At 36.0% G+C, this 26372-nt stretch overlaps 2 protein-coding genes across 5 annotated transcripts in view; one reads left to right on the top strand and one right to left on the bottom strand.

The window, feature by feature from the left end:
* Nucleotides 1-26372, top strand: part of ANO3 (anoctamin 3) — a 91889-nt gene that overhangs the window by 56749 nt on the left and 8768 nt on the right. For all 4 annotated transcript variants that reach the window (XM_077179571.1, XM_077179570.1, XM_054634876.2 and 1 more), the window contains 14 exons: nucleotides 201-335; nucleotides 4560-4656; nucleotides 5532-5592; nucleotides 14340-14422; nucleotides 15334-15474; nucleotides 15831-15995; nucleotides 17024-17060; nucleotides 19068-19179; nucleotides 20369-20426; nucleotides 21950-22047; nucleotides 23506-23651; nucleotides 23758-23910; nucleotides 24595-24742; nucleotides 25960-26040. In XM_077179571.1, coding sequence (XP_077035686.1) covers nucleotides 201-335; nucleotides 4560-4656; nucleotides 5532-5592; nucleotides 14340-14422; nucleotides 15334-15474; nucleotides 15831-15995; nucleotides 17024-17060; nucleotides 19068-19179; nucleotides 20369-20426; nucleotides 21950-22047; nucleotides 23506-23651; nucleotides 23758-23910; nucleotides 24595-24742; nucleotides 25960-26040 — 1515 coding nt within the window. The remainder of the gene's footprint in view (nucleotides 1-200; nucleotides 336-4559; nucleotides 4657-5531; nucleotides 5593-14339; nucleotides 14423-15333; nucleotides 15475-15830; nucleotides 15996-17023; nucleotides 17061-19067; nucleotides 19180-20368; nucleotides 20427-21949; nucleotides 22048-23505; nucleotides 23652-23757; nucleotides 23911-24594; nucleotides 24743-25959; nucleotides 26041-26372) is intronic.
* MUC15 (mucin 15, cell surface associated) lies at nucleotides 8212-11429 on the bottom strand. The gene is given in 7 exon segments (XM_077179404.1): nucleotides 8212-8471; nucleotides 9389-9416; nucleotides 9419-9559; nucleotides 10265-10296; nucleotides 10759-11001; nucleotides 11004-11083; nucleotides 11293-11429. Coding segments are annotated over 7 exon segments (921 nt in total).

Genomic DNA, 26372 nt, shown 5'->3' on the forward strand with positions numbered 1-26372 from the left:
TGTTCTCATAAATCTGCAGTTAGTGTCAGTAAAATATTACGCTAGCCTGAAAAAAACCTGTTTGGTAAAGTGACAATTTTGCCAGAAACTTGTAATGATAGTTCCTTGTTAGAATTATTCTACTACTGTGACAGTTGAGATAGAGAGAAATCACCATAAAATTTAGTTTTAAACAATATATGTGTTTCCTTTTCATGTAGGCGATACTTTGGTGAAAAAATTGGACTGTATTTTGCCTGGCTGGGATGGTATACTGGAATGCTTATTCCTGCTGCCCTGGTTGGGCTCTTCGTTTTCCTCTATGGATTATTTACAATGGATTCCAGCCAAGTAAGGTAAAATTCTATTTAATAATATGTAACAGCCTATTGTTAATTAAGCACAGTCTGGCACAACTTAGATTGCTCTTCTTTTAAATGTTTTGCAGATATGGTAATACTGTAAGAATGACCTTATTAGAATATTGGGTTGTTGAGTCAAGTATTTACACTTTGTACATTTGTTTTGCATCAAGGCAAATATGTACTGCTGGCAGTGGCCATTCTTATCACTGCATTGCAGTGATTCCCACTAAGGAAAAACAGACCAATCTATAAGGACCAATGCTCATGTTGCAGATACTGCAGTAGTTGTTGATCTAATTAAGGCTAATGGGTGAAAAAACAGCCATATTCCGTCATTACCTCCATCTTCCTATAACTTCCAGAGTGTAGTACAGTTACTAAACTCCAACTTTAGCCTATGGCTTTTTTTCCTTCCTCATTAATAGTGGCAAACTTGGACTCTAACAAAATTCTTACCTGTGTCGATGTAACTTGCAGCCAGGAGACTGAGCTTCAGGGAGATTGCAGCCACATAAAATGAACCAAGTTTCGAGTTTCTCACTTTTGTAATTTTACTCTGGGAGGGGTTCTGTGTCAGTTTGGATGTTGTGATGAGGGTGCTCAAGTGCTGACTGTATTTCTGGGAACTCTCTGAGGATCCCCTGTACTGCAAAGTATTCCATTAGCTGTTACCAGACAGTATCAGTATCTGTTCTTACAATTGCAGCTGTTGCTCCAAGCAGTTTGGGTGCTTAGGCTGTATGTATACTTGGAGTCAGATTTAATAGATAATGTTGTTTCTCTGGCTTTAAGCAAAATCATATTATGTTTTATCTAAGGAGTTTTCTTTAACTTCTATTTCACAGTGAGTTATTATATTCTACAGTGCTGTCATGAACACTTTTTTTAAGCTTGCTTTGTACAGCAAACTCCTGAGAAACTGTACTAATTCAAACCACGTTAAATACAGTTAAATGCAATAAACTTAACAGCCAGGAAATGATGCTATCTTTAAGATACTGTATTAGGATTGTTTTTCATCATAAATGTCTTCAAAATGCAGTGCTTGTAAAGTCGAGGATCAGCCTGTTCTTAGAGCACAGAGACCACAGCTGTTGAACTGTCAATCTTGTATTTGTCTCATGTACGGTGGCACAATTCCAACAAAGGGGGAACAAGGGGCCATAATCTCCTATTATCAAGGTATAGCTTAGTATTTCTTCCTTGGGGAAGAGAAAGATGTGTCATTGGCAACTGCCCAAGAGAAGGAACAAAATTTCTAATAAGTTCATTCTTTCAAACTGTAAGCTATTATGTGCTTTTATATCATAGAATCATAGAATATCCTGGGTTGGAAGGGATTCACAACAAGGATCATTGAAGTTCATCTCCTGGGGCTGCATAGGACTGCCCCAACAATCCAACCATGTGCTTGAAATCATTGTTCAAATTCTTTTTGTACTCTGTCAATCTTGGTACTGTGACCACTTTGCTGGGGAATCTGTTCCAGTTCCCAGCTGCCCTGTGATTGAAAAACCCTTTTCTAACCTCTAACCTACAGCTCCTCTGACACAGCTTCATGCGTTCTCTCTGGTCCTGTCACTGGTCACCAGAAGGAGAGGAAGCTGTTAGATTCCAGCTGTTAGATTCCAGCTGTTGGACTGCTGTGAGATCTCCCCTCAGTCTCCTATTTGCCAGGCTGAACAAGCCAAGTGATTTCAGCTGCTCCTCATATGGCTTCCCCTTTAGGCCCTTCACCATCTTTGTGGCCCTCTTTTGGAGACTCTCTTAAGAGCTTTATATCTTTGTTATATTGTGGCTCCCAAAACTGCACACCATATTCCAGGTGAGGCTGCACCAGCACAGAACAGAACAGGGCAATCACCTCCTGTGTGTCATATGCTTCTCCCAGGAAGACTTGCAGGTACAACTCATTTTTAACAGAAAAATGCAGATATTTTCCTTGCTGAAGGTTGCAGGGTGTTGTAAATGAGCACAGAGGTAGGCTAGCTTTTGAGGGTTTCTGTCCTCATTTTTTTTCCCTTGGCTGCTGCTTAGTAGCTGCAGAGAAAACACAGACAAAGCACATTTGAGTGTGTTCCTGTGGGGCTGGTTCTATTGGGTCTCATCGTGAGGCACCTCAGTGTTGAGAGTGCCAGTGTGCCCCAGGCCTCCGTGCTCTGTGTGAGAAACAGGAGACTCAAAGTTAGGTAAACCCTCATATAAGCCCTGCATGCCTGCAAGGGAAGGTGAATATTCATATATTTATTGTAGCTATCATTAGCCAGTGTTCATTTCACAATGCTGTCAGAGGATGGGTTATGGCAGAAGTCCCAACCATGTGCTCTGTGGCAGCCCCACATCTGCCATCTGGATGTGTTAATTGTGTGGAGAAGGTGCTACCTGCCTTTGATTGTGTGAATGTGTGCAGTTCCTCTGGTCAGTCATGGCACAGCACTGTCCTGTCAGTGTGTTGCTACAACTGTGTTAGTAAGAGCAGCTGTGAACTGTGTGACTCAAGCTGATTATGCCTGGCCTGATAAAATATGTGTAGATGTTTTCTGTATCACCTTGTGTACTTAGGCAATTCTAAAGGCTACTGATAACAGATATTGTTACCATATCCTTGCTGTGTTTTTTTTACTTAGCCTGGAAGGTGTAAGTAAGGATTAGAGAGAAACTTTGTACCTAGAGCAGACAGGAGTCATCCATTAGCAGGTAGATGGACTGCACACCTGTTCTTATTCTTTCTGTAGTCTGGGATTGAGAGATTATTTATCTGGTGTTTCTGCATTCTTTTAAAGAAAATTCTAAATAAGCATTTGTAAGAGTATTAAAATCTATCATTTGATTTTAAGCACTTCAGCTATCATCATACACAAATGCAGTTTTCAGCAGCAATCTGGAAGAAACAGAATTGGATATGTTACCTTAAAAAATCTGAACACAGGAAACCCAGTGGAAATTAGAAATTGAAAGACAATGTTAGAGCATTATGGCAATGTCAGAACTGGCATGTTGACCCAGATTCAGTATTTTCTGCTGAACACTGTTTCATGTGAAACAGGTTTATAATGCCTGATATGAGGAATCCATGGCTGTTAGGAAGTGTTGATTTAAGTATGATAAATTCCATCACAAAGCCCTATTTTTTATCTGTCTTTTGTACTACAAAGTCTGAACTTAACAGATGATCAAATCAGTTTTGCAGAATGATACTTTGCTCAGTGATGTGTCTTCACCTCTCAGGTGCAGAAAGCTGCCATCAGCCCACTTCTAGTGGCTCCAGGCAGGAAACAATAATTTTCTTTTTTTTCCAGATATCCAGTACAGTTTCAGTAGAGAAGTAATAAGCAAATGCAGGAGCATGTACTGCCATGGAACCAAACCTTGCTTACCATGCCAGCCATAGGTTTTGTGCAGCAGTAATTCAAGGGTGATGCAGAATGATATCACATCTAAGAATTAGTTTGTCTTGCTCATGACTTGTCCAAGTGTCTGCCTGTGGTGCTCCATGCTCAGGGTCTGCTAGCAGTTGGCTATATATATATATGTATTTGTATAAAAACATGATATAAATATAATATGTAAATATATGTGAGAGATAGATATATGTATCAGCCTATGTCAGGAGCCCATCTCATCTCAGCACAGGGCCATGAGTCACTGCCCTCTGTGTATCAGAAGATTCTCTCTGTAGTTCATATCTCTTGCTGCCATGGGCAAGTTGGAAATGGAGAAGAAGGAAGGGTACCACCAAAAGGGTGCAAATATCCCCCTCTCATACTGACTTTTGCCTCTTGTCATAGTGTCTCTCTTCTTTGCTCAATTTCATACAAATGATGTCATTTGATTGAGATCAATGTAGATGTACCAGTGTTGTCTATCCTCTGAATGTTGGTATCTTATAATAATTTAGAAAAATAGGCTGTAAATGCATTTGAAGGGTATTGAGCAATTTTTTGTTTTTCTGTTTGAGATATTTGGGAGAGAATTTGCTAGTGTGAGAAGTGATGCCCAGAAATATTGTATGCTACTCTATGGCCCATAGTGTTCAGGTTCCTGATTTGGGATTAGGCTTTCCAAGCCAAATATTCACTTTTAATTTATTTTATTTGCCCAGTTTTGTGGTGCACGCACTGTTGACAAACAGAAAATATAAATGGCATAGCTCAGAAAACCTTGTGAATGCTAGAAGTGTTTTTATAACCTTTATTTTCCTCTCTCATACTAAAGCAAAGAGATCTGCGAGGCAAATGAAACCATTATGTGCCCTATGTGTGAACGCAATTGCACACTACAAAAACTCAACGAAAGCTGCATATATGCCAAGGTAATTATTGTGTTATTGCAATCAAGATGATTGTGGTTGTAAAATGGCTGCCCTTGTTTCTGCCAAGTTTCCTAAAAAGCATGTTTTTTTTCTCTACAGATGTTGTTTTCAGCCTTTGCAATGCATCTTTCTAATGTGGGAGTGCTCTAAAGTGATCTGGGGTTTTTCTAAAATTCCTTTCTGTGAGAATTTTCTTATAAATAAATTCATATTATTTTCATCAAGTTAATTAATTCCTCTTTGATGACTTCATAATTAAACTTTTTGTAAGGTTTTTCCTACTTTTCTCTGTAACTATCTTGTTACTCTGTTTCCTTTGCTTACTTTCTATTTGAATTTTTGCTCCTGCTTTGGTCTGTCAAACTAATGCGAAGATTTTATACAATTAAATATTTTGCTGCAAGAATCTATTCTTCAAACTTAAATAATCACACCAGAAATTGCAAAATACCTAGGTAGAAGAACAAAATGGAATCAAGAGACAGTAAATATGTAGATGGAGAAAAGTGAAGAGGTTTTTTAGCTCATAAAAAACCTTAAAATAGAAATGGTTGAGATTAAGTTTGACCTACCATATGACAAGAATTCTGGATGAAATTTTAGTCTGTCTGGACATGGACAAAACAGCTCAGTGTCTGTGAAACAAAATGACTGGTGATGCATAAAGTAATAGTCTGGAACAGCAGATTTCAAATTATACAGGAAGTCAGAGTGTGACATTGACAAACCTTGGTAGAAGAAACATGCTAGTAGAGCTACTTATGAGAAAGCTTAGCTTTTGGTTTCTGATGCCAGTTGTCTACTCTGGGACTATTTGGGGCAAAAGATGAGGTGGCAGTATTGTTTTTTCCTGATGTGTTCATTTTTTAATTCAGGTTACACATTTGTTTGATAATGGAGGGACTGTCTTCTTTGCAATTTTCATGGCAATTTGGGGTAAGTACATTTTTACTTTGTTGTTTATTTTTTATTTTTAGTTCACCTGACCCTTTTATATGATTACTTGACAAAGGAGATTTTAGCTCTGGATAAAAGTTACAGAAGGATTATGATTTTGCCACACAAACGAAATTTTTTTCATTTTCATTAACTTAAATTTCCATGGTAGTAATGGGTAACACCTTTTATATAAATGTATGTATATAAACACCTAATGTAATGATTGTCTTTAGGGTCCTAAATGTCTTTAAGCCTGAATTTTATATTGGTTAGGCCAAAGTCCTTTTGCAGGAAAACATGTGGGTAGTGTTACTGATCTTGAGCCAATATCAAAAACACATCTTGTAGAGGGTTCTTATAGAATAAATGAGAATGGTTTTATGGAAACTAATTAGAGGAAGGTATAGGAAAGGTTTGAGGTTAAGTGCTTACTGCAGTTAAGGTATTTCCATTGAAATTCTCAGTCTGAATCTCTTGTTATGTTCCCACTGCCGTCGCACACATCGTGTTGTGCAGCTCAAAGCCAAGCAGGGGTGCATCCACAGAGGACACTACTGAGCAGGAGTTACCAAAAACAGTCCTGCCTCTCAGTGTAATAGTGCCATAAAAGACAGATTTAATGGGCCCAGCATTAAATCCTCAGTAGAATTAGCTTTCACTGCAGCTAAGAGGATTTTGCTGCTGGGAAATAGGGAAGAAGACAGAACCAGAGATAACTGGTTCTACCAATGAACATGTTTGTCTGTGTAAACACTGAGAAAATGACACTAGTTCACACACATAGAGCTGTCTGCATTCAAGCCAGAGTTTCACAGTTTTGAATTAAATGGTACACAACATCTTTATTTATGTAACATGTATGAGTAAGTATTAAGGACTCTAATTTAAAGTAAGAACAAATGTCACAAATTTTGGAGGCTGGCATGCTAAAAGCAAGTAACGATGTACAAACAACAGCAAAACATCATATAGTTACATGGAGAACAGAAGCACATCCCCATCCATGCAAGAATTATGATTGGGTTGCTAAAAATTAACATATTATAACTAAAGGGCACACTTTGATTAATTTCCTCATTCATACTACTTCATTTATTGCTAATCTTGCTATTACTGTCTTCCAATTAATAATGATTACTTTGAAAAATTCCTAAAATACAGTTCATTTAATTATATAGTTAGCAGTGCAGACAACAGAGGTAGCTTCCTAGCATTTCTTCATCTCTAAGTTCTCCTTCAAGAGAGCTCTTTGCATTTTCATCTGAGGGCAAGATTGAAGTGTGAGGAGTAATTTGCTTATATGACACTGCTTTACCACAGGAAAGATGGTATTATGTGGGCTAAGGAAGGTGAAAGCTGAGGATTAAATATTTCTTCATTTCAAGCATCAGAGTGATATTCTTGTGTAATATGGGTTAATCTGTCTCAGATTTTCAGTCTGCTTCAAAACATGCTGCATACTGTGTTAGAAATCAGGTCCTGGCATTGATGGGACATAATGCTGTTTTTATGACTGAACTCAAAAAAAAGGCAAAATTGCATATATGGGCTGAAATCTTTAATATTTAAAATAAATACCTGGTTTGCTCATATTCAGTATGACTGACATAGTTTCTCTCTGGAGTGTTATGTGCATGTAATTTACTCACATATTGAATAAAACCTCATGGCATCATTCACAGACAGTGAGATAATTCCATTCCTTCAGTGTGATCCACAGTCTCCACACTAATTAAAGTGTTTTAGCAGAGCATAATAACCAGGACATATCCCTGATGGGTAGTTTTCTCTGCACTTTATTTTGTTTGTTCTGTGCCTTTACAGTTGTTTCTTTTACATATTCATTCTTTCTATTTAGACACATCTGGTAATTGCAAGCAGATAATCTATGCAATTATTTGCTTTATGTTGCCATAGTTTTACTCTTTAGCTGGAAAGAACTGGACCATGCTTTTTAGGATACCTATATATGTATCAGAGATAATTCCTTTCCTCTGTTGTTAAGTATTTCTTCTATCTAATATGTATTGACACGTTTTAAATAATTTCTACAGATCCAGCCTGCAATTCAAACAACAGATCTGTTTGATGGAAGAATAGAAGCTTGTAATCTTTTTTCCCATTGATGGTGATAGTAAGTCAGTGTAATCTAGTATAGGTTAGATGTAGCTCATTTTACTCAGTAATTCCATCTTCCCCAGCAAACTTCAAGTAATCCAAATTAAATAATCCAAGTAAACGTAATCAATCTTGGCATATTCACTGAAGAAGGTACAGATGTAAATTTGGGAAAATAATGACCTGAGTCGTTTTTCAGATAGAAATTATATTAGGATGGAATAGTTTCACTTCAAAGTAGTGAAGTTGTGGATGATTTTTTTGTATTGATACTAAAATATCATTGTAGTCCTAGTCAAATGTTTCTCTGTTACATTGTTGACCAAAGTTACACAGCAGAATCTTACCTGGGTGCTCTTTTTCTTTGTTATTTCTAAGAAAGCAAGTATAATATCCTTCCAGGAAAAGCAGAGGTTGATCATTTAATTACAAAGTAGAGGAGTGATGCTCTGCTACTGAACCCTGCCTCTTGAATACTGGTGTGTCTTGTGATTTTTCCTAACTTTTCAAGACATTGTTTGCACAGTAATGGCTGTATGGTAACAACGGCCAGGTTGTTTTGCGAAAAATGCAAGGGATGTAGATAACAGGCAAGAATATAATCTGAAGCAAGCTTTGCAATGAAAGGTGGGATGGTGTGATGTCAGCCATTGGAATGCCATCAGATGGGCACCCTGCATTGTCTTCCTCTGTCTTGTCTGCTGTGAGGCACCTCTGATTCTTATTATATGGTTCAAGAGAGTTGTCTTAGTGAAGAACTGAAGGAATAACATAAAAGGTTTTTTTATATGTGCTTGAAAGATTTGAATCACTATCTGCTGGGTTTATCACTATCTGCTGAATCACTACCTCGTGGTTTAATTCAGCTGTCACTCACATGTATCACATGTAAGTCCAGTTAAATGCTTTTTAACATAGGGGAGAGGAAGAGATGAGAGCCCTGATTCATTATTTCTGAAGATAACTCATGTCCTTCTAGCAACACCCATTCAGCACTCCCATGGGTGGTCAGCTTTCAAAGCTGCTTCCTAATCTGATGTTCTGGCAGCTTTCAGCTCTTGCTTTTAAGCTGAAAAGGGCATATTGCCAAAATTTATTTTGATTTTATTTTCTATGAGAAAAAAAAGATGTGTTTGGCCTCTCAGTAATTGTTTAAATATTTAAAAATAAGGACCAGGAACATGATATAGATGTTTGGACTGTGATTGCACTTCAGTACAAGTTTTTACATACTCATGGAGAAGACAAAAGCAGTCATCTTTTTAAACCTCTTAAAAATATTTTTGCTTCTGAAAACAGATGTAGCTTCGTCCCTAATTTTGTAACTGATATTGGATCACTAAAGAGTCTAGTGTTTTTTTCAGTTAATCAAGGTTTGGGAGAGCTTTTTTTTTTATAGTTTTATACTTGCCCACAATTCTTTGAACAGGTTCACTGATGCTAGATACTATTTTCCTGATATTTCAGAGCTTAAAGAAATAACTTGTAAGGAGGAGATAGAGAGTTAAGAGACATACTGGTTAAGCTAAATTTTTTAAATAATAAATTAATGTCAGTTGAAATCTAGTTGGGCTGGAGTCGATGATATCCTAATAATTCAGTAAGATGAGACAATTTAAGCAGCCCTGTGCAGAAATAAGAAACACTTATGCAAAACACTTGTGCTGTTCCTTACCTGGGTCACTCCTTGTGTCAGCATAGAGATGTCTGTGGGAAATAGGAATTTTCTGTGGGAAAATTACTCGGGCCTCTTTGTAGCACATATAAAATATCCCACCAGGCCGATTAATACAGATCCCAAAATGGCTCCTGCAGAGATGCCAGCTCTTTCTTCTTCTTTGTTTTTCTCTGTGAGAAAAAGAAACAAAGATGAAACAGTTGAATAGGAATAATAAATCTATAAAACCAGTGAGTGAGACTTTTCAGCAAGGGTCTGAAACACTTTGCAAGCTATAAGTAAACCAGCCTATCTGCAGAAACTTTCTGCCTTTGTAGATGAAAACAGACATCTCCATCCTTGAAGTTTGGGGGAATAACGGGGATTTAGGAAAAAAGCCACTAAATTAGTTTTTAATCAAATACAAAGGTTTCAGTTTTAATTACTGAATCACAACTATTTTTTAATTAAAGAAAAAAAAACAGTAATCATTTTTTGAATGCAGTTATTTGTAAGCATTTTAGACAGCAGTTAATTTTGGATTACTTGCAGCCTCTGAATTTCAGTTTCTATGTGTGCAAAGTTAAAAATTCAGTAATGCTTCATGCACCTGTTTAATTAGCAGAATAAATGCATTTCTTCAAGATTTTCCCTCAATTTTCATAAGACTTTTCTTCAAGATTTTTCTTCAAGTTTTTCTTGGGAGTGAACGTGCTCTCCAACTCTAATTCCTTTTCAGTTGATGTTAGCTAAAAATCAGGTGCCTTGTAATTATTAGCTATGTATTAACTATGATGGGAAACATGAAAGTCTGATGATCCTTCAGTTCTTAGTACAAACTGTACTTTCAGTCCTGTGTTAAAAGCTTGAAAGCTAATTAATACTAAAAATTACTGTGCCTTCTAATCTTTTCTTTTCCTGAAGACCTGATTCAGAATAGCAGGATAGAAAAGTGCAATGACAATTTTATGTTCCATTGTTTTCCCACGCATACTTAACTTGGTAATTAAATGCACAATGAGTAATTCCTTTGGAACTGTTTATGAGAAGTCATTTTTGGTCACAAAAATTTCTGAACTTTAATAAGTTGATGTGCTGTATATTTTAAATCTAGTTTCTACATATCTGCTTTGAAGGTCCATTCCAGTGAAAACAGGCAATATCTGTCACTAGGTTCTCCCACTCTGGGAAGTGTTAAATAATTAATTGAAGTGTAAATAATTTGAAAAGTACATGTTTTATTTTGGGTGAACTTCAGTTTTAGTTTGTACTAGGTCACTTGTAAATTCACATGTCTCATAAAGCTTCCAGTTCAATTTAAAAAAAAAGGCTTTATTTCAGCATTACATAATTTTATTAAACCACTTGGATTTTAGTTAGATTCTTACCTTCATTGGCATCTTTTGGTGATGCAGTAGGAGGGTTGCTGGAATTATGATTTAGCTTTGTTGTCTGCTGAATGGGGTTGAAATTTGGGGTAGGACTGTCCTGCTTCACCATGGGTGATGTGAGAATGACAGTGATGGGGAACAGTGTGGTGGGTTTGACTGAAGAGTTATCACTGGGAGCACTAAAGCCCTCGGGGATGGTATGAATGACTGTGGAACGACTCGGTGCCACTGTGGAAGGAAAGTAGCTGCAACACTTTTGGTCACTTCAGAAAAGTCACCTGTTGTTCTAGTTTTGCTCAAGACATTCTGTGGATATTTGTGGCTGAGTTATTCCAATTTTTTTGACACATTTGAAGACAAGGTGGTGCCATCAGAGGGCCACAGGGATCTGCTTTTTGCTCCACTGATAATTTCTGTTCTTTTCAATACATTCTCTTTGATATTGGCAGCTGCTGGTGGAGCGTGACTTGTGGTGAAAGGACTTACTGTGGTAGTCATATGCAGAACTAATCTCTGTGAATTTAGCTGTACTGGAGAGTGATGGTTTTTTTTGTAATTGAACTATTTCCTTTGCTTGTTTCTTTTACTTCTCCAGCCTCAGTCTTAATTCTGTTCCATTGCTGTCTTAAAAGCAGAAAAATGAGAGTCATTCCACAGGAGGGTTGCATGGTGTTGAGTTCAAAGTTTATTTTATAGAGAACCTGCAAGAAATTCACTTTTTAAAATAGTTTTATATAACCAAACCAAGTTACTCATTGAAGATCCAAATAAGTTGGTAAAATAAGTCAGTGTTATACAATAGAAACCTCACTGATTTATCACTTGTTGATGCTGGAAACGTTATGTCCCTAAGTGTTAATGACATAAGAATCACCTAAATTAATATTGATGATCAACAAAATTGATCTCATCTTGATCAATATCATTGCAATATTGATCTCAGTGTGCTGCTGGAGATGTTGTAGGGTAGCTCATGTGCTGTGCATTCCTTCAGAGGGACCTCAACAGGCTGGAGAGATGCACAGAGAAGAACTGTGTCAAATTCAGCGGAGGAAAATGCAGGGTCCTGCACCTGGGGAGGAGCAACCCATGCACTAGGTCAGTACAGGCTGACCTGCTGGGCAGCAGCTCTGTGGAAAAGGAGCAGGGGGTCCTGGTGGATGACAAATTGTCCGTGGGCCAGCAGCGTGCCCTGTGGGCAGTGAGGCCAGTGGGATCCTGGGGTGCATTAGGGAGAACAGCAGGTCGAGGGGGGTGATCCTACCCCTCTGGTCAGCCCTGGTGAGGCACATCTGGAGTGAGTGCCTGGTGAGGCACATCTGGAGCACTGTGTCCTGCTCTGGGCTCCTCATGTCAAAAAAGACAAAGAGCTTCTGGAGTTGTTGAAAGGCTGAGGGAGCTGGGCCTGTTCATCCTTGAGGAGAGATGACAGAGAGGATCTCACCAATATACCTGGGTATCTTAAAGGGAGGGTGTTAAGAGTCTGCTTAGTGCCAAACAATAGGACAAGATGCAATGAGCAGAAATTCATGCACAGTAATTTTCACCTGAATGTGAGGAAGGACTTCTCTCCTGCTTGCTCTGGAAGAGGCTGCTCAGAGAGGCTGTGGAGTTTCCCTCACTGGAGATAGTCAAGAACTGCCTGGATGCAGTTGTGTGCCATATGCTCTTGGATGACCCTCCTTGAGCAGGGAGGTTAGACCAGATGATCCACTCCCTTCCAGTCTTACCCATTTCATGATTCTGGAACAAAAGCTTCATTTCATAAGAAAATTCCATGGTTCTATAAACAGACCTCTTACTCAGAAGGGAATAATTAAAAACCATGTTGATAATTCAAATCCACGTTGCTATGGAGTGAGATCATGAAACATACATGGATGGTGTTCTCAAGGCAGTGTTTTCTGGGCAGACAGCAATTCTAAGAGCATGCTAAAGATTTCTGCTGCCTTGTCAAGAATTAGAATTTTTACAATTGACCTGGAAAGTTGATGGATAATATTTTGTGGCCTTGAGCAGTGAGTGTCATATGAATGCTGCCAGGAGCAAATTGAAAACTAAATCAGTCCAGAGGTTATGAATGAGGCTGAATTTGTGTGCAAACTTCTTTTGCAGTACAAAACTGTAAACTGTGTATTAGGCATTAATTTTTCAAATTAAGAAGAATGAGAAAACCTCACCTTGAAGTCACATGATTGTAGCAGGTCTGCTGTTCAGCATATGTTGTTCAGTGAGGTTTTGGTATATTTTCTATATATGAAACAGATTGGGATGATCCAGTTTTTAACTCCCACACATGAGCTCTCATATGACAGCACAGTAAATTCTATAATTAGTTATTCTTCAGCATCATTAATTATTTGTATGTCCATGTATGTGGGTACTTCACCACCTGAATGAGATTTATATCTGAAAAAAAGTAACTATTTTTTTTGTCATCAAGCCTCTCCTACTTTCTTATGCTTTCCCCATGAGTGATTTTTTAGATGGTTTGTGTTTTGTTGTTTTTCTTTTTTTTTTCTTTTTTAGGTTTTTTGTTGTTGTTTTTGTTTTGGGCAGGGAGCAGAGAGAATTAAGGACAGGTTTTATTAATTTGTTCGTTAGGGGTTTTTTATTGAGTTGTGTATTATCCCCAGCTTAGCATCTTTGTATGTAACACTGTTAAGAGCAATGTGAAGAGCATATATTAGATAAATGTCATGTATAATTATGTAGATATAGGTATAATACATATAACTAATTATGATAACTAATTAGGTATCAAGTATGTATAGAAACCCAAAAATATTAAACGTAGTACAGAAATACAGATAAAGGTAGGAATATATGACCCTCCTGTTTATTTTGAGTTAGAAATCCTTCTTCTGAGCAGTTGGATTTCTAGAAGGAAGCAAATTTTCTTACTTCCTATTTGAATTCATTGTTTTTCAAGGAACAATTGGACAATTCTATGTTTTGTCAGGAGTCACGCTGTAAGCAAGGTTACCTATCCTCAGTGGCAGACAACAGTGTTTTGGAAATTTGGAGTAATTTATTAGGTGTAATTATCTTATCCAAACCCCTAAGTATATGGAAAATCTGATTATGGTCTCATACCTAAGAATAATTAGAAATAATTGTCTAAAGAATTATTCTAGTAGCAAGACTGCTACAGTGTAAAACTGGTGTAGCTGGGAATGAAGTGAGGTTCTTATTTGAACTGAATAAAAGGAGATAGCTCTTGGCTCTTTATTAATAGATATCATTGTGTATGTGCTTCCTTGTTTCTTCAAGAGAAGATTCTATGTGTTGAATAAAACGAAAAGCAAAATGATGAATTTAAAGGGATGGCAGTGTCTCATGTTGACAGGTACCTATTTCTGTACAGCTACTGCAGACAGCAAAAATATGTTTCCTAGATAAACATTGTTAACTACTGTTTTAAATTTAACAGGGATTATCCTGAAGCTACTTGGAGTTTTCAGATTCTATGAGGAAAACTGTCAGCAAGTGGCTAATGATATGTTATATTTCTGATTTTCTTAAGATCTGCATGACCCTTTTCCCCCCTGTAGTTAAAGTACAATTGTTTTCCACAGCAACAGTCTTTCTGGAGTTTTGGAAAAGACGGAGGGCTGTATTGACCTATGATTGGGACCTCATAGACTGGGAAGATGAAGAGGTAAGAAGAAACAGAAGTTTACATGTAAACCATGCTATCAGCATGGTTAAAGTCTCGGTATCAATTGTGTATGTCAGTCATCTGAGTTTGTCATTCAGATCATATTTGTATTTATAGCACTAGTTGCAGAATACAAAGGTATGCTTGAGATTGTACAAGGATACTTTGCTTTTTGCAACTAACATTATAATTCCAATATAATTGTACATTTATTAAAAGTGTCCTGGGAAAAACTGAGTGCAAATACTTCCTGTACAGAGGACAGTAGCTGTTTCTGATGTCAGCACAGATGCCTTTCAGTTCCATGGTGTCTTGTTCTGGAAATTCTTGATCCTGCATAAAAATAGGACCAAAACAAGCAACAAGAGAGAAACTAGCTTTTGTATCCTTGGAGAGGCATAGCTTATCTTTGAACAATCTGCAATCAGCATCAGCAATAATTTTTTTTATTCCATAAATTACTAGTCCGCATAACTGTAGTTTACCTATATTGTTGACTTAATTGCATTTTAAGTCAATAGACTTCACTTGTTTTACAGCTTTTTGTGGATGGGTAGATAGAAGCTGGTGGCTATTTTTAATAAATGCTGTCACAACACATGCAACACCATTACAACTGGCCCTAATTTATAGTTTTGTTACCAATTTTCACAGACAATCCAGTGTCTAAGTCAGCCATATGACCCATGATTCTTTTTAACACTCTCACATAGTGGGGAAGGCTCCTGTGGTTTCTGTTCTTTGCTGCTCTCTGGCACTGCTTCCGAGGATTTTCAAAAGAGCAAATTATTTAGGTATTTGAGTTGCAGCATTATGAAAAATGATCTGTATCAGTATAATGTTCTACATGTATGTCTGATCCTTGAGAGAAATAAGTAGTACAACAAATGGAATCCACCCTGTCGTTCCAGGAAGAGCTGCGCCCCCAGTTTGAAGCTAAATATTCCCAAGTGGAAAGAGTAAATCCCATCACAGGAAAACCTGAACCTTTTCAGCCTTTCCCTGATAAGCTCAGTCGACTGATGGTGTCTGTCTCAGGAATATTCTTCATGGTGATGTTTAATAATATTAGAACTGTTGTGTTGTAATTCATCTTACTCTGATGTAAATAGCAACTCAGCATGAGTGCATTCATTAAGATTAGTGGATTTACGTAACATAAGCAAAACTGCTTGTCTGTCTTACTGCTTGTTCAGGGACCTCTTTGTTTCCCAAGATGGAATATAGTTATATTGGAAAAGAACAGTAAAAAAATGTTGTAACTCATCTTGGTTTTTTGTTCTCTCAAACTCTGCTCTCCAAAACAAATATCAATCTTTAAAACACTTGTTTTATTATTTCAGCGGATATAATTTCAGATGTGATTTCTTTTGTTCTAATACCTCTGCTCATAAATACATACCTGTAGATTTCACTGGTCCTTACTGCAGTATTTGCAGTTGTGGTGTATCGACTGGTAGCCATGGAACAGTTTGCTTCTTTCAAGTGGTATTTCATCAAGAAGTATTGGCAGTTTGCAACATCTGGCACTGGAGTCTGTATCAATTTTATGATCATCATGTCACTCAATGTCGTAAGTCTTCTGTTCTTTTAAAGAAGCAATTAATTTAAGAGAGTAATTTTTAAAAGCTTACTGAGTTACCCATGTATTAGATATATACATGGTAATGCTTTTTTCCAGGTAGCAGTGTCTGAAGCTAGTGTTGCAGTGGATTTTTCTCCTCTGATACAATGTTTGTTAATGTTTTTCTCTAAATCCTCCTTAATTTGTCACTGCACATCCTCGCTTCTGTCACCAGGTTACAAGAGTAGAGATTGCTGCTTTTTACATTTGTATTTTTTTAATATTACCTTTTGCAGTAGATCTCTAATTGGAGTTTTAGTTGTAATATGAACTACATTATTTTCTTGACTGAGAATTTGGTTTCTAGGTTTTTTTTGCTTCATGACTTCTTATTAAAATGCAGCTGTTATATCAGTGTGGCACAGTCCTGGAATCACTGTGATATATGATTTTGGTGTTAGGTTTTTTCTGTCATGTAACAGCACAGGTTTAATCATTTGTTCTTATAGCATTACACAGACAGAAACTCTATTATTTCAGCTGCATTATTATTTATCATTTTCTGTTCCCATGCAAGCATGAACAGATAAAAAGGAGTAATAACCCAGCAAACATTGGCTTTTAGTTCTCTTAAGGAGTTGCACTTGCTGCAATAAGAAATAATCCTTCCAATCAGAGTTCTCTAGCTATTTTTGTTATTATGCATGATCACTCCACATCATACAATGTACATTCAAGTGAACAAGCAAAGCTATCCAAAATAACTTGCTATTTGTAGTATACTGAAGGAAATATATTCCAGAGTTGGCAACTACCTGGCGCTAAATGACATTTAAAATAAAGACTTGAGATGGTCAATATATAGAGAGAAAAGTTTTCAGTACAAGGCTGATATCCTCAGCAAAGGAAAACTGTACTGTGATACCTTGATGCTATAGAGCAAGAGAATACCATGCTTTGATGCTTGTTTTCAATGTGGATTTGTCATCACTACAGCCAGGATGTCCTGTACTTACACCATTTCATTTCTTTTTTAGGTGTATGAAAAAGTTGCCTATCTCCTGACAGATTTAGGTATGTAGGTCTTTACTAATGGTATGGTTCTTGCTGGCTGTGGCATATGCCTTTATAGTATACTACTTTATTTACCTTTAAAGAAGTGTTTTGAAAACTTGATCTGTGAAGTACATTTCTGGCATTTTCCTAAGCAAGTGAGAAATATCACAGAAAGAAAATACATTAGTATTTCAGTGAGGAAATAAAATAAAACTAAGGAATTTATTCTTATACTTCAACTTTTAATATTTCGTGGTATACATTGAAAAATAGTAATCTTATTTAGGAGTGAAAGTCAAAACTTATTCTTTCTTAGCATGCTAAAGGGTTTTTTCTATTATCCCCAAATGCTTGGTTTGTTTTTTATTAATTTTTAATTTGATCTTTCAGATGGAAAAAATGGGTTAAGATAAAATAAAGTTGTCCCAGATAAAAATGTTGAGTCATGAATTTTATAGTAGCTCCAAATCTGTAATATGAAAATTTTATACTGAAGCCTCTAGTCATGATTCAATCACAGACATAAAGCTTTCTAGCTTATAGAAAACAAGAAAGCAAAGATAGAATTTAGGATCTCTGGCTGTGTCAATGCGTTACTGTTTAGTGTTTCATTTTACATGCTCGCTTTTAGCCCATGTCAACATATGCAAGTGATTTTGTCTTGGTTAAATGCCAGCTGGCTGCTTAAATTCCACAGCTCCCTCTTTTGGTTGAAGTATTAAACGAGGTGCTCAAAGCTTTATAGTGCTTCACCTAACAGGCAGTAGAACAGGCTAGAAATATTCAGAATTTATGGCCAACTTACTTGAATTCTTAAAATATTTTAAAGTATTCTTTCATATCAAAATTATTTCTATTCCTTTTAAAGCGTTTTATATTGTTACTGGTCATAGAATGGGAAAGAAAATAATTGTTTGTGTTTAAGCAGTTTTTTCCCAAAATACGTGAAAGAATTTTTTTCAAAAAAGATTTCTTGAATTAAATATCAAGCAGCATTAGGTGTTTCAGATAGGTAGCTCATTCTTCTTGCTAAGGTGTTTTACATCAGAAAAGGACACCCTTCTGGGAACAACTGTCCCTATGCAAAGCTAGTAGTATCCTGTATATTTCTATCCAAATTTAGTCATCAGTAGACCAGAGTAGTTAAGTAGAACAAATTTTAACTGACAAATCCAGGCAGTTTAGACTTACAACTCATATGTTTTTACAGCTCATGTGCTTTAAAATTTTTACCAATGTACTGTATTCCAAGTTTGATATGTCCATCAAAGATGGATTTTGTAAAAATTAATTTGTAAACATTACCACTAAATTCTAATTCAGACATAAAAAATCTTAAGGAAATATATCCAAGGCAGTGCAGACCCACACAGAGCACGTGTAGCCCTACTACACGTTTCTACATTTCTTTCCAAAAGAAGCTAAGAGAGAACCTCTCTCCTTTTGTTGAATTATAAACTGTTTGGCACTCCTCAAGCTTTATGAAAGGGAACTCTTGAGGATAAAGTAAAGGTTTTACAGAAGTATTTAGAGGGTGAGAAGCTTGGATGAGAAATCAACTAGCTTTTATGTGACTCTTTTAACCTCTGCTTCCCTGGGCAGCTCTACTGATTCCAAGTGCTTTCAGGTTTTTGGGGGGTTGGGTTGGTTTGGGTTTTGTTTGTTTTGGAGTTTGGTTGGGTTTTGTGGGGGTTTTTTGAGGTGAGTTTTTTTCTTTGAATCAAGATATCTTTAATCTAAAGATAAAAAATTCACACTGGTTTCCAATTTTTTTCATAGAAGTGAAACAGGTATCTTCCCAGAGTGTTATGATTTATTCTGAACCAGGGGGTTCCTATCACCTGCTTCCACATAGAAACAACGCACTCTAACCTGGGGCAATGAGAAGAAATCAATGGCAACATGATGGGACACTGTGACTTAAAACCATCACTTGTTTTGTTAATATTGATTGATTTTTTTGAGCAAACATGCATAACTCAATTTCATTTTTGTTTATATAATATATATTGTGTCTTTCTGAAGAGCACCCTAGAACAGAATCTGAGTGGGAAAACAGCTTTGCCTTGAAAATGTTCCTCTTCCAGTTTGTCAACTTGAACAGCTCCATCTTCTACATTGCCTTTTTTCTTGGCAGGTACGTTATGTTTGCCAGTTGCATTAAAAGAAAACTTGCACAGAACTCAAAATGTTCAGTAATTTTATAGATTTGAAGAAAATACAGGGACAATTTGAACTGTAAGGTTTAGGTACGAGTTTGGTTTCTGGGCATGATTAAAACACTAAATATTTCAAAATGTGTGGAAGCGTTGGACCATTGAAATATTTACTCATGAAACTAGAGAGTAAAAATTCTACTTTTTTATGGGAGTGTACATTACTTTCCTATTAAATAAGAAGGCAGAACTTTTGAAAATGCAGCCACTTCCTAGATGTGGGTCTGTATTTAGTGTTGTGTTAATAGCCTTTATTAATATTTTCTGGTTTATTCCCCTTGAGTTACATTTCCAATAATGCATTTCTGTAAATAGTAAATATTGTCTGGCAAAACTTATACAAGAGCAGGAAGCATAAATTCTGGCTCCAGTTTTTGTGTGTATCGTTAGTTGAGAGCATGAGATAGAGCACAGATCTAAGCTTGCTTCATCTTCAGTTCAATTTTGTAATGGTCACACTTACCTTTCCTGCAGAACTTAGAGAACATTTTGGGGTATCTTCTATAAAGTTGTATAGTATAAATTCAGTTCAGGATTTTTTGGAAAAAAAATAACAAAAAACAAAGAAGCAAAGAAACAATAAAAGCCTAGTAAAGACTTTTGGTGAAAATCTGTTTGTTGCATTCAGTGGTGTATTCACCATACGATACCAAAATTTCTGTGTGTATTGCTCTCTCCTCTATCTAATAGGACCAGGCATGGGTTTCTTTATCTCTTTTATAACTTTCATTGAGGTCATCAAGAGCTAGGATTTGTTTTACAAATCAAGTGTACACTTCACTTGGGCAAGCAGATCCCTATGCTGCAGTTAATTCCTATTAGTCGTGGTGGCTTGCTTGTCTTCTTAGAAGTAGATTAGAGTTTGAATAGCTAACATCTAAAATCTTTGAAGCTAGGATTTTTATTCAGGACATAATAAAAGTTTAGGATCACTTGCAAAATGATGGTCTTTGTTTGCATTCTGAAACTTCCATATCCTACGGACACCAGATTTAAGCCTGTGTGATTTATTCTGTTGATATTTCCTGTATTCAGTGGATGTTATGAAACAACTACTGATACAGGGTATTTCTGGAATGTCCACTGAGAAACAGAAATCTTATTTTCCAGATTTGCAGGCCGCCCAGGAAAGTACAACAAGCTTTTTAACAGATGGAGGCTGGAAGAGGTAAACAATCCTATCTTGTGTTCCTGTGATATTTCCATGAGTAAAAAGGAAGTGGCTGAAGCCCAGTTTAAAGATTTTATTATTCCAAGCGCAGCAAATATTAAACTCTTATTTATAGCAAAGGATAGGATCCAGGAGATGGTTTTTTCCTTCTGTGTTCTCCAGTGTGCTGAGTGACTCCGCCCAAGGCACACAAGATCTTTCTGTCTGTCTTAGAGAAAAGCCATCAGTAATAGTCCCTTACCTCACATGCACTGTGACTCCTCTGAGACTGGAATCTCCTGGATAGAGGACATAAATATAAAGCCATCAGCTTTTTAATCAACTTGATAAATTTCTGTCAGCACAGAAAAAAAATGTGTCTATCTGTTGGAATGGGCCCAGATGGGGGCCACAAAATGAATCAGAGGGCTGGAGCAGCTCTCCTATGAAGGGAGGCTGAGTTGGAGATACTCAGCTTGGAGCAGAGAAAGCTCCAAGGAGACATTATTACTGCCTTTCAGTACTTAAAGGTGCTTGAATGAAAGAAAGGGACAAACTTTTAGTAGGGCCTGTTGAGACAGGGCAAGGATTAATGATTTTAAACTAAGAGAGGCTAGATTTAGACTAGGTGTAAGGAAGAGATTTTTAAAATATGATGATGATGATGAAGATGATGATGATGATGAAATACTGGGACAGGTTTTCTAGAGAGGTGATGGATGTTTTATCCCTGAAAACATTCAAAGTCAGGTTGGATGGGACTTCTCTAGTTGAAAATGGCCATACTTATGGCAGAAGTTTGGACTAGATCATCTTAAGGGATCCTTTCCATCCCAAAATAATTGATAATTTTGTACAGTTCTAAAAGAAGAAAAAGAATATTTTCAAAATTTAACAGGAATGTTAGACTTGCAACTCACCAGTATGCTGAAGTTTCCTCTTTACTCTGAAAATCAGATTTCTTCTACTGAATCTTGGTAGCCACAGAGTAAAATTTTATAACTTTGTAGTCAATTAATTGAAAAATAGTTCTGTAATTACTTAACATTTTAATATGGCAGTACATATCTATATATATATACACAAACATACACACACATATATATATATACATATATATTTATAAATATACACACACACAGATAGATAGATATAGATAACATACCAGTATCAGAAATTCTGCTAGTAAATCTTTCTTTAGACTTAGATTATTGCAGATGAAATATTGCTCCATTTTTTGAAATGAGTAAGTACTTACTGGTCTAAGTGAAATGGTCTATATAATTTATCATATCTCTAGCACACGTACCTTTAAATTGGGCAATATTATCTAATATCTAATATTTAACTATATGTGTAAGGGTTGTTCAGCTGAAGTCTGTTAATATTAAAATAAATGTTACTGAAATAAATATTTCTGCAGATGGAGATTGTTTTTCAACACACATACTTAACTCTTTTTTTTTTTTTTGCACTCAGAACAAATAAAAAATAAATGAATTCTCTGATTTTAGCTGTTGATCTCTTCCACTTCATTTCAGTGTCATCCTAGTGGCTGCTTGATAGATCTCTGCTTACAAATGGGAGTTATTATGGTTTTAAAACAAATGTGGAACAACTTCATGGAACTAGGCTATCCGTAAGTTCGGATTTTAAAGTTCATTATAAAAACAGTAAATACATGTTAGCATGATTCAGTTCTAAGGAGAAATGGTTTTATGTTTGGAGAATGTTTTCACTCATTGCACCTCAGATATTGTCACTTTATTCCCAAGGAAAGCATTGTCTTCCACTCTGAGATAAAGATTCTCAGGGTATGTTAAGCATCTCAGTTGTTTATTAGGATTTCATTTTCCATAATACAGACATGTTCAGCCTCTGAAATGACTAATGAGCTAAGAGTCTTACACTTCTCTTGAAACTGTAATATGTTTTCTGTAAAATGTGGATCATCAAATATTGATCAAATTGAAGTCTCAACCTTGAAAATATGTTAGAAAGGATTTTGCTCACAATATGCAATTGCAATTGTTCTGCACAAGGGACAGTGTACTGTATGTTGTGGAATGAGGATTTTTGAAATTGAGAATTGAGAAACCTACTTTAACTGCCAGGCTTCCTGTCTTCTCAGCCAAGCAGGATGTTAACCTTGTTTAAAATTTATTTTAGAACATGCTTATATTCTGTTACAGAAATAAATGTTTTGTTTTACAAAACCATTGTTTGCAACATAGGCAACAGTTTATCTTTCAAACAAACAAAAGCTTCTCTTTCAGTAACAAGAGAGATCAAGAGCCAAACACGAAATTAGCTTGAGAGAAAAAAGAGCAGCCTTTTTATAAAAATACTTACAAGAAAGATATTTCCCATCCTTAGTCTCTCTTCCATATTATCTAGAAACAAATAGTAGTCTTTATTTGGTCCATGTGTCAGTACTAGATAATATTTTTCATTTAAATAACATTTTAATTCATGAGCCTACTATCTCCTTAATATTTATGACTACTCTGTGAAAAGATTTTGCACAGCTTTATGAAGAATAGTCTTAAATATTTCCACATACAGCAACACCTTTTTAAATGCTTTTTCCTACTTTAAGAAATATTCTGTAGAATATCTAGACCTTTAGGTTTGTTCCAAAATATATGTATTCTACTCCTCAGTGTGTTTTACCATGGTATTCTTACTGAATTCCACTGACCTGGTTTGTCTTTTACAGGATTGAAATAAAGCATTATTTATTTTTTAGTGTTCTTGCTATGCATGATTTTTAAAAATTTTTTTTATTTAGTCATTCAGGTAAATCCTACCAAAATGAAAAAAGTCCATGTAAGCATATTCCATATTCTGAAAAGCTTATTTTTACAATGTCAAACATGCTACATTAAAGGCAATTAAAATTATAATGCAGAATGATGAGATCTTTTATAAGTTCTTTGCATTGGATCTAAGAAGATATTGTAAAATTTTCCATAAAATATTTAAGTAATCATCCAGATGCTGTTTAAAACAGGCCTGCCTATTTCAGAACAGTACCAGAACATATTTTAAATCTGTGGGCAGATACAGTCATTATTGCTCTCTTTATCTCATAAAGTTTATTACAGAATTGGTGGTCACGACGCAAAATGAAGAGAAGAGGGCAATCAATGGAGAATAAAATTTCTCTACCTCAATGGGAAAAAGATTGGAATCTGCAACCTATGAATCTCCATGGTTTAATGGACGAATATTTAGAGATGGGTGAGCAAATCTGGGAGGTGTTGGTTTTCTTCAGAAGGTAGAACTATGTTGCACGTTAAAAGACTTTTTGAATTTCCAATTTCTAACCACAGAAATGCCTGTCTAGTTTTACAGTTTGGCTTTACCACCATCTTTGTGGCTGCCTTCCCCCTGGCACCTCTCCTGGCACTGCTCAACAACATCATAGAAATCAGGTTAGATGCATACAAGTTTGTCACTCAGTGGCGAAGACCCATGCCTGCAAGAGCCACAGATATAGGTGAGAGAAGCCAGTGGCTGCCACTGCCAGCTACCATCTCTTTGGGTTTTCCACTTGAGAGCAGCTGCACCCCCAAAGTATTTCATGTGTCAGGATGGTAACATAACCAACAGATTTCAGTGACAGCTTTCCTTTTTGGCAATGAAAGGATAGTTGGTTGATTTGCAAAGAGGATTCCTCAAGTTTGTTTCCCATTTACAATAAGGAATCATTATAATAACATCATATATTATAATTCATTATAATCATGAATATTGGGAACAGGCTAAAAGCATTTCAGGCTTCCGATTTGTGGAACTCTAGGTCTAAAATAAATTGAATTTTGAAGTTAAATAAAAGGACTGAATTAAATTTTAATTTAAAATTTAATTAAATAAGAAATCTCTTTCTAGAACCTCCTATTTGGCCTTCATAACAAAAAATTACCATTATGTCTTTGTTCCTTGGCTGTATCTTTTCAGCAGGGTGTGCACTGTTGTAAGATTTCATTTGGGTGGCATTGGTGGTGGTTGCAATGTGGGGACATGGCTTCATCTGATTAGTTTTTCTGTCTCATAACTCATTCTTAACAAGAAAGGAAAATTGTATGACTATTAATGACTTTATTATCACTGGTATGACTTTATATGACTTAATATGACTATAAAGAACTGACTACTTTGTTCAAATTTCTCTTGTTTCTAGGTATTTGGTATGGAATTCTGGAAGGAATTGGAGTTCTGGCTGTCATCACCAATGCCTTCGTTATTGCCATTACTTCTGATTACATTCCACGTTTTGTCTATGCATACAAATATGGTCCCTGTACAGATCAAGGGTACAGACAAGAAAAGTAATTAGGCTATTCTTTATATATACATGTATTTTTGAGTGGAAGCACAATTTACTGCTGTATTTCTATGATAACATATATCAGATACATTTCTTGATATTCTGTGCAAACCTTCCCAGATGTGAAGAGCGAGTAAGTCAGCTGTTCCAAAGAGTTTGCAAAGTAGCTCTTTATAGAAGTGGAAAATCATCTCTTCCCTTCTGAATGCAAACAAAAAAGTCTGTACATTGCATCAGTTCTCAGGTCTTTTCTAAATAAGCTTTTCCTCCTCTCTGCAGTAGGTCTATGCTGTCTTCTCCCAGTGCATTCCCAAATACACATATATGCTCCCAAAATAGTGATTTACTCTTCCTGAGCTGTCACAGGAAAAGAAAGTTTAAGGGCAAAAATAGTGAGGTGGGATAGGATGAAAAGAGACAGTATCAGAAAAATGTTAGTGCTTGATGCACTCTACCCATTTAAGAGAGAACTATGTAATTCTATTTCTTCTTTTGTCAGTAGTGGTTTGAGGTATTATAGCAAACCTGAAGATCCAGGATTATAAAAAGATTCCTCATGCATCTCTTCTTATATCTTCTTTGACTTTCAAATGTGCTTTAATTAAGTTACAAGACAGATGATAGGATATCGAGAAAAAGAAGATAGGATATCTTTCATGTCTGTGGTTTTCAAGCAACAGCAAAAATTCACTCCTACAATCATAAATCAATTTATTTATATAATTTCTGTAATTAATAGTAATATATTTTTGCCTTTAATATAACTGTTTGGTATATATACACTGTTCATGTTGATGAAAACACATAAAACCTGTTATTTTTTTTATATGCTGCATTATTGGTGGCCAATTCTGCAAGGGTGTTAAATTATACTGCTCTCTGCCTTTCTATCCGTCTTTCAAAGATCAGTAATTTTAGAGGACAGTTAAAAAGAATGTAGCAACAATTTTTGGTTTATATCTCCCAGCAGGTAAGAAGCAAAAGCATGAGAAGTGCTGAAAATAGACTTCTAAACAGTGCTATAGCTGAAACAGTTGTTAGTCTTTTTTTTTTCCAGTAAACTTTGCTTCTCTGCATGAATTTCAGAATTGCTTTTGTCCTGATAAATCAATAAAGTATTATGCTCACAGTTCTGATAGCAGAATATGTTTACATACACATGTTTATTGTATAAACACTTTATGAAGAAAATGCTGCCCATATGGCTTTTTCTTTCAGATGCTTAAAAGGATATGTCAACAGCAGCTTGTCAGTATTTGATTTGAGTGAACTTGGGATGGGATATTCAGGATACTGTCGGTATGTTTCCTTGCTCCCATTTACTGTAATACATGCATGGACATTATTGCAGACAGTAAATTAAAAGTGCTGAAATTGCTGGCATTTCTTTTTTGCTCTTAAAAGCATTGGAGTTCATGTTTGTTCAACATGGAGTCCTTGGGTACAAATACTGTGTGGTAGGATACATTGACTCTTGCAAGCCATTATCTTTCATGTCTCTATGAATTATTTAATTTAAAAGTTTTACCAGCTGCCAAGAATGGTAAAAATCCACATTTCAATTTTGTTAAGCATTCTGAAGTCAATAAATTAAAATACACAATTAAAATTTTTGTTACCTCTCTAACCCA

The sequence above is a fragment of the Agelaius phoeniceus genome, chromosome 6, assembly GCF_051311805.1.
Source record: "Agelaius phoeniceus isolate bAgePho1 chromosome 6, bAgePho1.hap1, whole genome shotgun sequence".
Classification (NCBI taxonomy): Eukaryota; Metazoa; Chordata; class Aves; order Passeriformes; family Icteridae; genus Agelaius; species Agelaius phoeniceus.